General features: G+C 39.7%; 1 protein-coding gene across 1 annotated transcript in view; it reads right to left on the reverse strand.

The window, feature by feature from the left end:
* The window catches only part of NEB (nebulin), a 221,727-nt gene extending 211,491 nt beyond the window's left edge, over positions 1 to 10,236 (reverse strand). Inside the window, exons 1-3 of the mRNA XM_015814350.1 lie at positions 10,125 to 10,236; positions 9,287 to 9,389; positions 7,929 to 7,992 (exon numbers count right to left, since the gene is read on the reverse strand). Of these exons, the coding sequence (XP_015669836.1) occupies positions 7,929 to 7,964 (36 nt within the window). The 5' untranslated portion in view covers positions 7,965 to 7,992; positions 9,287 to 9,389; positions 10,125 to 10,236. The remainder of the gene's footprint in view (positions 1 to 7,928; positions 7,993 to 9,286; positions 9,390 to 10,124) is intronic.
* Between the last annotated feature and the right edge of the window lie 2,770 nt (positions 10,237 to 13,006).

Genomic DNA, 13,006 nt, shown 5'->3' on the forward strand with positions numbered 1-13,006 from the left:
TCAAAATGTTTGGTACTATCAGTCCATCAGAAGACCTATCATTTCAAATAATTTGAAAGACATGAATAATTGCACTATATTTATTTATGTACAAGAGTTATAATACACTCACTTCAGATGTCTCTACTGCTAAATTCAATTCTGGCCTTTAGGGATCTGTTATCCTGTTCATATATTTTCAATGGTTGGACTCACATGAGCTTCATTCATTACAGTGTACTAATTGGTGCTCAGTACTCCACAGGTCCCTGCCCGGTACCTCCACTGAGGATCCCAAATTAGTGGGACTGCTGCATTATCAGGACTCTGGATCAATAGAGCACTAGGCACTGGATTTTTAAGTACTTGTTTAGCAAAATCTAAGAGGTAGATAGAAGGAACGTCAACCAGATTTGTTGTTATTATTTCTGCTATGCTTACAAGTATAGTATAGAAGGAGCTGATAATCAGCTTTGAATAATAAATCCTATAAGACATAGGATTTGGTTTGGACAAAACTCAGCAGCACTTTTTCGTGCAGCTGCTGATAAAAATAAGATCTCCAACAGGATCGCCAACGTCCGATAACGGATATGGCACAAGAAGAAGAAGATAAGACATAAATCAGATTAATAAATAATGTAAAAAGTTGTAGGAAAGCAAATTTCCTGGAAAATTTGACGGTGTTGTCCAAACAATAAGGGGGGAAAAATTGCACTGAAGACATGTGAGAAAATAGTAAAAGATGCAAAAAGAGACTTTGAAAGTCATATAATTCATAATTTTAAGAACAACTGCAAAAGAGACCTTAAAGTAGATGAGAAATAGAAAACCAATTTAAAGAAGCTGTTGTTCCCTTGGATGACAAGGAATGAAAGACTCTATTACTAAAGATACATACCATTGCCTTCATGTTCTCCCTGTAAGCTTTCTTTGGACATTGTATGGAAATAAAATGTGCACTTAGACCTTCATTCTCATTCAGCCATTTCTTTTTCAAATACTTTATTGATACCAAAAAAAGTGCATGGCTGATGATAGGTTGCTATCTTTTTACCTGGTGTTTCTTTAATATATTCAGATGAGATCATTTTGACTGCAAAACAGGCTCATTAAGGGGATGCCAAAGCATAACTAGGGAGTCCTTGTTCCAGTTTAACTAAATCACCCCATTCAAGTTGTCGAATACATGTAGATACAAAAGGTGGCACACACACACACATGAACCCTGCTAGCCTTCTCCTCCTCTGCTCCTTCAAGCACCAGCTCTTAATACAATTTTTAGAATTCATTTTCCTAGCTGCTTTGCGAGGTGAAAGATACATTACTCAGATGCATCATACATTTCACCTCCTGGGACTCTCTTGGCCACTAAAGCCCTTGCAGCTTTGCTTAGTCATCCATTAAAGTTGACTACAAAAGAGAGGGATTGATGTATAGAATATTGCATATTATGCAGTGTTCAGGCACAAAAAATTAACCCTTCCAGCATCTTTTAGAAAATTCCACCTTTCAACCTGCCAACCTGGAGTAGAAGCAAACCATTTGCTTGGTGGGTTCGGGAGTCCTCTCAGCAACATGAATATATAGCCATTGTAATAAATCAATAGGGAGTTTGCTCCTGGTTATTTGATCTCTTTTTTCTGCTGGCCTTCCCAATCTTTTTTATTGTGTGCATAAAAATGTTTTATCGCTTTATTGATAAAAGAGAGTCAATGTGGTGTAGCAGTTGGAAGCTGGACTAGGCCTAGGGAGCCTCAGGTTCAAGTCACAACAACTCATAAGATGGCTCTGAGGCTTTGAAGGACTTTGGGGCCTTTTTGTTCAGCCCAACCTACAAAAGAGAGTGGTTGTTGTAGGGAAAACCTGAAGGAAGTGCTAAACAAAGACAAGATATGAACTGAACACCACCATACCTCCAACAAATAAACAAATACTATTCTATGATTGTATTTCTTAATCACCATCCCATATGTTGCAATATTCTATACAATGTATCAATGCTTATTGCTAAGTACTTTCTCAAACAAAAGCTAGCCTACGTGACCAACAGCTAGGTCACGTATGCCTAAGGTGACTTCCTCATTTCCTAAAGGGCACAAAAAAGACCGTATATGGTAGTAAGGAAATGTTCCCCTCCTCCTGAGATGTAACCACTCCCATACCTGATNGCCTGAGTCTGTTCCTCCCCATCCAGACCCTCATGGCCTCCAGACATCGGGTCATCACGTCAAGGGCATCATTGGGGTGGCCCGGGGTGGATATGTACAACTGAGTGTCATCAGCGTACTGATGGAAATCCACCCCAAAGCCACGAATGATCTCCCCCAGCGGCTTCACATAAATATTGAACAGAAGCGGAGAGAGGACTGACCCCTGTGGGACCCCACAAGTTAGGGGCCTTGGGGTCAACCTCTGTCCCCCTGCCAATACAGACTGCGTACGGTCGGTGAGGAAGGAGGAGAACCACCGCATCACAGTGCCTCCCACTCCCAACCCACCCAGACGTCGCACCATGATGCTGTGGTCCACAGTATCAAAAGCCGCTGAGAGGTCCAAAAGAACTAGGACAGAGGAATGCCCCCTGTCCCAGGCCCTCCAGAGATCATTCACCAACGTGACCAATGCCGTTTCCGTGCTGTATCCCGGCCTGAAGCCCGACTGGAGAGGGTATAGATAGACTGTTTCCTCCAGGTGCCGAGGAAACTGCTGTGCAACCACACTCTCAACAACCTTCGCCACAAAGCGCAGGTTGGAGACTGGGCGATAATTAGCCAATAAATCTGGATAAGTTTGTGGGGTTGTAGTCATTGTGACTTGTGGGGGGGCACGGAGGGAGGCTCAGCCAATCTCACTGTATACATATTATACTTTGATAATAAAGATTCATTCATTCATTCAGACAGACATTTCACCTGTAGCTATGGCTGGCATGTTCAGTAAGGTGAGCTGCTTTGTGTTGTACCTCTAGGCACCTCACGGACAACTGAAATGGGCTGACTGAGTTCTTGTATTTGAACCTGAGAAGCAGATCTCTGATTGGTCTATGTCATTGGAGTCCAAGTAAGCTGGTTTCTGATTGGTTCCTTATCTAATTGATCCAGAAATTTCAAGAGAACTGGTTCCTGATTGGTCTGTCTTTGAGTCAGGATACTGACTGGTTCCTCTAGATTAACCACTGATTAATTCCTTTTGAGAAATTCCAGCAGAGCTGATTTCTAATTTGACAATTTTGAGCCAATTTTTCTGGTGAGGCTGCTACAGATTCCTTTTGATTAGATAAGGACTGTTCAACCTGCAAATAGTATAAAAATGGCATCTATGCTTTATTGATGCTCAAACTCACCTCCTTTCTGTTGATGTTGCTGGAATGTTTATGGAATTCAGTAGACTCTCTGTGTAATTGCACATGGCAGTTTGACATGGGTGGCAGTGCCTGTATATCTTCAAATTGGACCTTATGACTAATATGACGCAGAACATGTTTTTAGAACGTGTTTTCAGAAGTGCTTCGTCATCTCTGTCTTCCCAGGAATGATTGATCCAAGGTTACCCAGCTAGCTTCTATGCCTAGTTCATGTTTAGCAATACTAGTAACTATGGGCTCCTGGCTTCTAGCCCAATGCCTTTAACCACTACACCAAACTGGTTCTCTATATTTTTTGTTATTCTGGTTTTACTATTGATAAGTGGTGTTTTTCCTACAAGGTATTCTTTTTCAGAGCCCAAATAATCTGACTAGACTTGGCCCTTGAATAAGTTGAACTATATGATAGGAGAATTTCACCTAACCTTAATCCTACGGTTTGTTTTTTGGGCAGTGTAACTGGTAAGATGTCAAGCTAATTGATAAGATTGTGATTAGTTTAAGGGCATTTCTAGGTCATTTACTTTTGCAGTACTTGTTGGAATATCTCCTTCAGTCTGGGGCTTTTCCTTTGTTATTTTTTATCAGAAGAATATATTATGGGCAGGCAATTGCTGGTCCTAGGATCACATGATTTCATGTGGCCATTAGTCTAGTTATTACCAGTTCCCTCAGGAAATCAATTCTCACCCATGACAAAACCAATATGTCCTTTTCCTGGCAACATTATTGATGATATTTTATTTACAATGATTTGTATGCTGCCTACTCACCAGACTGTATGCATCTTACAAAATTAAGGAAATTTGCATAAAGCGGCAGGAGAGAGAGAGAGCTTGAGGTTGGTGTCTGAAATNAGCCAGGCTCGTGTACCCTCCCGAGCCGCCAGTACCAGCCAGGAGGGACACGGATCCAATAAACATGTGGTTGCATTCAGTCTCCCCAGGATCCTGTCCACGTCCTCGGGAGCCACAGAGTCAAATTCCTCCCATATAATAGTCTCAAGACCTGCTCCCGCCACCTCCCCCGGGGCCACCCAGTCGGAGTCCAAACCCTACCTGAAGTATTCTCTTGTTCATAAAGAAACAAAGAAGGAACTCAGCTACCTCTTGTTTAAGTGGATTTTATATACTCTCTTTTTCAAGGTCTATAATATTGTCTAGAAACTTCATCAAATTTAAGCAGATGTTCAGGGCAAATCTAATAGAAACGAATGTACTAAGACCAGCTATGTCAATAAAAATATTTCTGCAAGTCAGCTGGCCTAAAAAATGGAATAAATCACTTTGCTAATAATACTCTATTCATTGTACAACAATGTACAAACTCTTGTGAAAAGCTCTCTTGTCAGCAATCTTGAAATGTTTATAGTACCAGTGAAATATATTAGACTAATTTCATAGAGGGAACCTTCTTAATTATGAGTCAGGGTAGATAAAGAAGAAGCAGAAATGTTGAAATGGCACAGAAATATCTTTGTAGATAAGACTAAACTTGCATCATTATTAGAAGAATTCTGTCATAGTTGCATCCACTTTGGCAAAATGATGGGATTTTCATGTTGCTTTAATGTTAAAGACAGCTCCAAATTATTTCCCCAAACTCTTTTTCACTAGTACTGTAGCAAGTGCTAATTTTACCCTAACTTTGCAGAACATCAGATCAAGCTTTAAATTAAAAATATTTTCTAAGTGCATTTTAGTTTAAAACCGCCTTCGCCGTCATAAGAGCAAGCTTATTTCACCAAAAATTATTTAATACATTTGGTTAGAATTATTTCTCCTGTTCATTGAAAAAGTCTTGAAAAATGGAGACGTAGAAGATGCTAATGTAGTCCATGTTAGACCCAATAGGATTTATTTCCATGTCTTCCTTTTACTGTTTGACCTTATCATACTCATTTTATTAATCAGCCTAGATTTTTAAGCATGTATTCCACCAATAAATTCTACTGGATTTCATGTATTTTTGGTATTAAAAGATTTATCGTGCTCAGTTTAATAGGATCTATGACACTGACTAAATTCGCAGACTTAGTACATTAAGGTTCCTCTCCATTTCCAAGAATCACATTAACAAGAACCCTGCAGAGATACTGGCACCCTTCGACAGAGCCTGATTCACTGCCACTCTTTGCTTCTACAGATAACTTTGTCAAGATTCTGTTGTTTTTCAAACTTTGTATACAATTGGCTCTTTTGATGAGAAGAATATCAGGAGATAATGGTCCTCCTGCTTTTTTCTTCACTATCCACCACCCGAGACTGATGCTTATACAACTAACAGCACGCATATACCTGCTAAAGCACTACCACAAGTGTAAAGAAAATCCCAAGGGTGATTTTTCAAAAGGCAACTGGACTTCGTTTTTCTTTGAAGATACTTCGCTTCTCATCCAAGAAGCTTCTTCAGTTCTGACACCAATTCCAGTTCTGATTTCTTGCACAAGAAGCAAAACATCTTCAAGGAAAAACCATGAAAGTCCAGTCGCCTTTTGAAAAAGCATCTTTGGGACAACCATGACCTGGATGACTGAAAATCTCCATAGATGTAAAAGAAAATGAAAGAAGATTTTGGGGAGAAGATGGAAGAGAACGTGTGCATTCATTTGCCTATAAAAAGGCATTGCTATTTCTGTTTATTAATTCTATGTCGGACTAGCTACATACAAAGGTGTGTACATCTAACTGCGCCTCTGTGTTTATGTGTGTGTGAGAGAGAAAGAATATTCATCCCAGCATGGAAGAAACATGAAAGCACCATTTTTTTTTTCCTCTCATGCGGCCTGATCAACTGATCAACTTCAAATTGGCAATGTGGCCATCATACCAAGCAAAGACAGAGCTTACTTCTCACTTCAGTATTCTGTACTAAACAATCCAAGCCAATGTCCAAAATGAAAAACATAAGCTATTTTTAAGAGGACTCTACTGCAAGCCCTTTAAATTACAAATTTGTCTCCTTATAAATAAAGACGTATTTTGCTCTCCAAAGCTTTGCATGTTTATTTCTGGTTCTCACAAAATTAAAGCACGAGGGCAAAAGATCCGTGGAAGGCGATCAGGAAGCTGATGTGCTATATGCTTCTGGAAAAAGTTATCTTGCTCAAAAACTAAGTTTAGAAGCAATTGTGGCCTTTTTTTTAATACCTGCCACAAATATCTCAAGAGAAAAGAGGAAAAAGACAGACATCTGAAGAGACGATGCAACAATATAAAACCGAAATGATAATATGAAAGATAAAACCATTATTAGTCTACTAAGAGACAGACAATGATAAGACAATGGGCACACGGCTATCGGACACACATGAGATGGGAAGAAGAAGAAGAAAGAAGGAGAAGAGGAGGAGGAGAATAAGAAGACAATTTTTTTGTAATAAAAGAAAAGTTAAAACCATTTCCTTGATGGTAACAATGGTCATCAGAAATATTGAAGAGTTTTACTCTAGTAGGATGTAATATGATCCAAAAGTGAGAAACACTTGTGCAACACATTCAATCTAATAATCAATGTGTATCTAGGACAGTGGTGGCGAACCTATGGCACGGGTGCCAGAGGTGGCACTCAGACCCCTCTCTGTGGGCACGCATGCCATCGCCCCAGCCCCGCCTCTTCCTGCAGCCTCCTCCTCACCAGCAGCCCCCCCGGAGGAGAGCCGCCCCCCCCAAGCGTGGGCCGTGTGGAGCAGTGCAGCCAAGGACATGGCAGCCGGGCAGCAGAGACAAGACTCTGCCCTTGCACCCCATTGCGTGCAGTTGATGCTGCGGGCACGGGTGGAGGCCGTGGCCGCCATGGCGCTGCAGGCCTGCCTGGGCGATTTGCTGCGGGCTGTGGAGGTGGGTGGGTGGGCAGGTGGGCTGGCGGGCGGGGTGGGGGCAGGGGTTTTTAGGCACTCATTCTCTAAAAGGTTCGCCATCACTGACCTAGGATTACAACCCAAGACTTGCAAAAGCCGCATCCAGAAGTGGCATGGCAATAATGGAGCCTGGCAAGGAAATGTACCCATGGCTTTTCACACAGGCCCTATGTAGGCCAGTAAGTTGTTGCTAGATAGAATTACGGGCTGGGCTCATTTTAAATGCCCATATGAATATTAACATTATTAGCATCATTTATGCTGTATTTTTCTTTTTTAAAAAAAGACTAAATCTGAAGGAAGATGAGGAAAGAAAGGGCATCACTGGCCATTACTGTCGCCGTGCGCTCTCACAACCTTATGTCCTAGGTCAGGGATAGGCAACCTTGGCTCTTTTATGACTCGTGGACTTTAACTCCCAGAATTCCTGAGCCAGCTATGCTGGCTCAGGAATTCTGGGAGTTGAAGTCTACGAGCCATAAAAGAGCCAAGGTTGCCAACCCCTGTCCTAGGTCTTCTCTGGGAGTACCCAACAGCTGCTGGAGGCCATTTAGAATGTATCAATTTCTATAACTGTCAGGTCACCAGCTCTGAATTTGGAGATACACTCACTTCGGAAGCAGCCATCTCAGGTTCCTGACCTGCCATTATGTGCTGTTTTGTTGAAATAATAAACTCATCTGCATAGCTCAAGGCAGTAAATCAAACATTTAAAAATCTTACCTCCACAACCTCCTCATAATCATCTTCGTCTGCCATCTTTGTGGAAAGCCCGTCCACCTACTCACTGGTCCCAAAGCAAGTCAGATAAATAAATATCAGCACGATGAACTCAAGGCTGCTTACTTATCAAAGCTAGTATCTCTATGCATTATAAAAAATATTGTAAGAATGTCTTTACACAAACACACACACAGAAAGGCACAAAGAGAGAGAGAGAGACAGACAGACAGACTGACCAACAGACAGACAGATGTGCATCTGTAGTATATTCAATAATGTAGGCCAAATATTAAATATTAAAATATACAATATTTATAAATATTAATATTTATAAACCATTCCTAATAAATATTTTATTAATTAATAAAATGTTAAAATATTAGAAAACATTAAACCAAAAAATATTATCAAAAATTTCATCTTTCTGAAAATATATGTAAAGGAATGCCATTTATCTTGAGATGTTTAGCATCAGATTGCCATTATCCCTTCATAATTTGTATTTCTCTCCAATATCTCATACACAGAGAAAAAAGCCAGGGTTTTTTTTAATTGTGGAGACATTGGCCTCTTTCCACATTTTGGACAATAACATTTTTTGCAAAAAAACCCCCCAAAAAGCAACAAAAACAAATTGCACCATTATTTTCCTTTATGAGCCTAAATATAGCAATTCTGCTTAATAGAATTGCTTAGGATGTAGGCAAGGAACAAACATAGATTATCATATCTATCTACTCTCTTGAGGGATGTACTTGTAATGAAAAATTAGATAATATCATAAAGTCTCTTCCTAGCTTAATTGAGTATGTTAAATAGAATATATAACAATCCAAAGGCTGTGTATTGTGCACTGAGAATTTATGCAAAAACATCTACAAGGAGATGAATAATTGACAATTCTCAGCCGGCACTAACCAAAACATTAGATGCTCCATTAATATTTCTTGAGTGAAAATTCACTTAATTTTGACTGTGAAGGTCAACTAGAAGGTCCTAAATATGTTTACCAGCAGCTAGAAAATGAGCTTAGGATAAGGAGTGCCAAGCATTGAGCCAACAGAACGTTAGCATTGCACTGAGGTGTGCTGGCTATGGCGGAGGCGAAACCTGGAGAATTTTTCATTTTAATCGTATTACGCAAGCAGCTTGCTAGGTCACCTCCACAAAAGCTTTCCTAACCTAGACATTTAGTTAGGCTTTTTTCCCCTTGTTTTTCAGATCTTGCCACAAACCTTCACAGAGAAACATACCTGTGGGCCGACTTAATGTTACTCTGTGTAAACTAATAACCTTGGGATCTTATACAACAGTAAACAACCACAAACATTAAATCATACAAATATTGTTCAAATGACCTTAACTTAATGAAGTTAATTTCTCTCGTCCCACCATTGATCTCCGGGGATGCTCTCTTGCTTTGCTTCTGTGGGTGCTTGACGTATTTCTCCAACTTCAGTCCTAGAAAAGATCAAGACTCTGGTCATTTAGATGGAAGAGAGGCAATGAATGAATTAATGCCTTGGGATGGATTAATGCACTGGAATGAGCCTGCTGTGAGAGATGGCAGATCCCTCTTTTCTGGTGCAGGGAAGGAGATGAAGGCTTAGAACAGCTGCTTCCTAGTACAAAAATATTTGCCCTGTAAGCCAATACCCCAGAGCGATTGGCTGGTTTTGTCTAGTTAGCTGAACTGCCATTCCTTCTGAGGCAAGTGGCACTCCGGTGCCGTAGGTTAAATATAGGCCCTTCAAACGCTGCCTGTTCCTAGTGCCAATTCCATACAATCAAGGTGATATCTAAAATCAAAGGATAAAATGTTTGTTTCACCTAGGGAATAGGACAAGGCCTGGAGGAGAGAAAGACCCAAGAGCGGCTTAGCCAAAGAAGCCATTGAGCTCCATGTGCAAAATGTTTGCAAACAACAGAGGCAACCTCTCGTCTGCCTTTAAAGCCTCATCAAACTCAGAACTGATCTCTCCCCAAGCGGGATTACTTCGATGCTGAAAAGAAAAAGGATGTTGAAATTTGTAAAATAGTAAAAAAACAACAACAAAAAAAGAATCCCTCAGGCCATAAAGTCCACAAACAAACAAACAAACAAACAAACAAAAAACCCCAAATAAAGAATAATTTGGTAGAAAGCAAACGCCAACCTGTCTTTCTTTTTAAAAAAAGCAAAAAGAGCAAGCTTACCCGTTATATTTAAATAAATTTCCTTAGGAGCAAAGCCTCTCTGACTGTCCTCCCTCCTGAGAAAAGCTGGGCAAAGGCAACAGTTACTCTGATGCATCAGCTCCTAAATCATCATGTGGTCGAAGGGAGCCAATCAGACTAGGCATGCTCAAGTTTCAGATACTAAATATATATAGTGACCCTTTGGAGGACCACCTGTTCGGTAAACCCTCCAAGCAAAGTAAAGTAGCTCATACAAATCATTGATTTGTTTTTTAACCTCAATCAAAACATAGCAAGAGCATCAGCTACTTATATACAGTTCAACTGTTATTCACAAAGATTGGTGAAATACCAACCACTATTAAGGGTTGCTAATTACAATGAAGTTCAAGACAATAGGCCAGCGGAAGGATTTTTCTCATCCCACTCTCCCAGAAAATCTATGGTTTCTGAACTTGAGGTGATTTACCATAGCCTTTCATCAAAGACAGGGAAGACAAACATGTTAGGTCAGTGGTGTCCAGCCTTGGCAACCTTAAGACCTGTGGACTTCAACTCCTAGAATTCCCCATGCTGGCTGGGGAATTCTGGGAATTGAAGTCCACAAGTCTTAAATTTGCCAAGGTTGGACAATCAGAAGTGAGGTCTTGTTGTCTTTTCTCCATCCAACCCTTCCAATTTTGCTGGGTCTCAAGTCTTTTAGGATTGGGACATAGGTTGTAGATGCAGAGTGTTCTATGTTATGGCATTCAGAAAAGATTGACAAATGAGTATCCTCAAGGATGGGTTGGTGGGCCTAGAAGACATGCCTTTTCTGATGGTGCACCCAGTTTATAGAACATTCTTCCTCTGGAGATCAGGGATGGCTTTTGTTGGTTTTTCATAAGGCCTTAAACAGGCTTGGTTCTGTGCCCAAGCCTGGAGCCCCAGGTGTCTGAAGGGACCTGGTTGTGTTAATGATTGGTTTGTTGTTTCTTGACTGCCTATATTTTAATTTTTGTAACATTTGCTATTGTTTTTATTCTATTTTAATTCTGTTTGCTGCCCAGAATCATTCTTTGAGATGTACAGCTACAGTATATAAATTGGATAAATACATAAAAAGATTTAGTAATTCCGCCCATTGACCTTGTGGCTCTCTGCTTTTTTTGCTCTTCAAATATAAATCATTTCAAAGAAGGGAGTAAAGTAATTGCTGGGTCTCAAAGTCTTCCAAGGCCTGGGATATACTGTATATTGTAGATGCAAAGTGGAAGACAGTGATTCATGTTCTATGTTATAATTGTCATCATCATCATCATTATCATCATCATCAATTTACAACCAGTGGCCTTATCCATAAAAATGCTGCTTACTCTAGTTCTAAGACATTCCTGCTTTACACTTGTTGATTTGGCTGTCTTCTCAGTTGAACAAAAGTTTATCTATGTTGTCATGTCAGGCCTGATTTTTTTCCCCTAGAATATTGCCTAATATAATGGTTACAGGTTGAAGTGCAAGGCCATGAGTATTGACTGGGCTTATGTATGTTGCTAAGGCATGGATTGCCAAAAATCAAAGCAACATTATTATGGCTTAGTGTGAAGGATGAATCCCCATGAAATTCCAAGGTGATCTTTATCTAGCCTCTATTCCTTTCCTTTCACTTTCAATCAAGCCATAGGCTACTTCATTGCATATTGATTCTATCTTGAGAGCTGAATGCCATAGTATATTTATACTGTAAGCTAGTGTTTAAACTTTTCTTTTCTTTGTTTATTTTAAATTATGCCTGCTAGTTAATGACTACATGACCTCCTCTTTGACATCCATTTTAAAAACAGTGTCTTATGTATAATCTTGAGACAGGATTGATTACAAAGATGAGACATCCCTCTGAATGACACCACTGTACTTTTATGACACTTCAAGACAGATGCCGAACGATCCCCCCCATAGTTCATCATGAAACATAAGCATGTGGGAACGGTGACTTCATCGTTGATTTTGAAATGATGAATCCAGTTTCCAAATTTAAATTGTGGATGGGAACATTCTTCATTACTCAAAATGTTTGGTACTATCAGTCCATCAGAAGACCTATCATTTCAAATAATTTGAAAGACATGAATAATTGCACTATATTTATTTATGTACAAGAGTTATAATACACTCACTTCAGATGTCTCTACTGCTAAATTCAATTCTGGCCTTTAGGGATCTGTTATCCTGTTCATATATTTTCAATGGTTGGACTCACATGAACTTCATTCATTACAGTGTACTAATTGGTGCTCAGTACTCCACACGTCCCTGCCCGGTACCTCCACTGAGGATCCCAAATTAGTGGGACTGCTGCATTATCAGGACTCTGGATCAATAGAGCACTAGGCACTGGATTTTTAAGTACTTGTTTAGCAAAATCTAAGAGGTAGATAGAAGGAACGTCAACCAGATTTGTTGTTATTATTTCTGCTATGCTTACAAGTATAGTATAGAAGGAGCTGATAATCAGCTTTGAATAATAAATCCTATAAGACATAGGATTTGGTTTGGACAAAACTCAGCAGCACTTTTTCGTGCAGCTGCTGATAAAAATAGGATCGCCAACAGGATCGCCAATGTCCGATAACGGATATGGCACAAGAAGAAGAAGATAAGACATAAATCAGATTAATAAATAATGTAAAAAGTTGTAGGAAAGCAAATTTCCTGGAAAATTTGACGGTGTTGTCCAAACAATAAGGGGGGGTGGGAAATTGCACTGAAGACATGTGAGAAAATAGTAAAAGATGCAAAAAGAGACGTTGAAAGTCATATAATTCATAATTTTAAGAACAACTGCAAAAGAGACCTTAAAGTAGATGAGAAATAGAAAACCAATTTAAAGAAGCTGTTGTTCCCTTGGATGACAAGGAATT

The sequence above is a fragment of the Protobothrops mucrosquamatus genome, unplaced genomic scaffold (genome assembly GCF_001527695.2).
Source record: "Protobothrops mucrosquamatus isolate PMUCROS unplaced genomic scaffold, P.Mucros_1.0 scaffold_87, whole genome shotgun sequence".
Classification (NCBI taxonomy): domain Eukaryota; kingdom Metazoa; phylum Chordata; class Lepidosauria; order Squamata; family Viperidae; genus Protobothrops; species Protobothrops mucrosquamatus.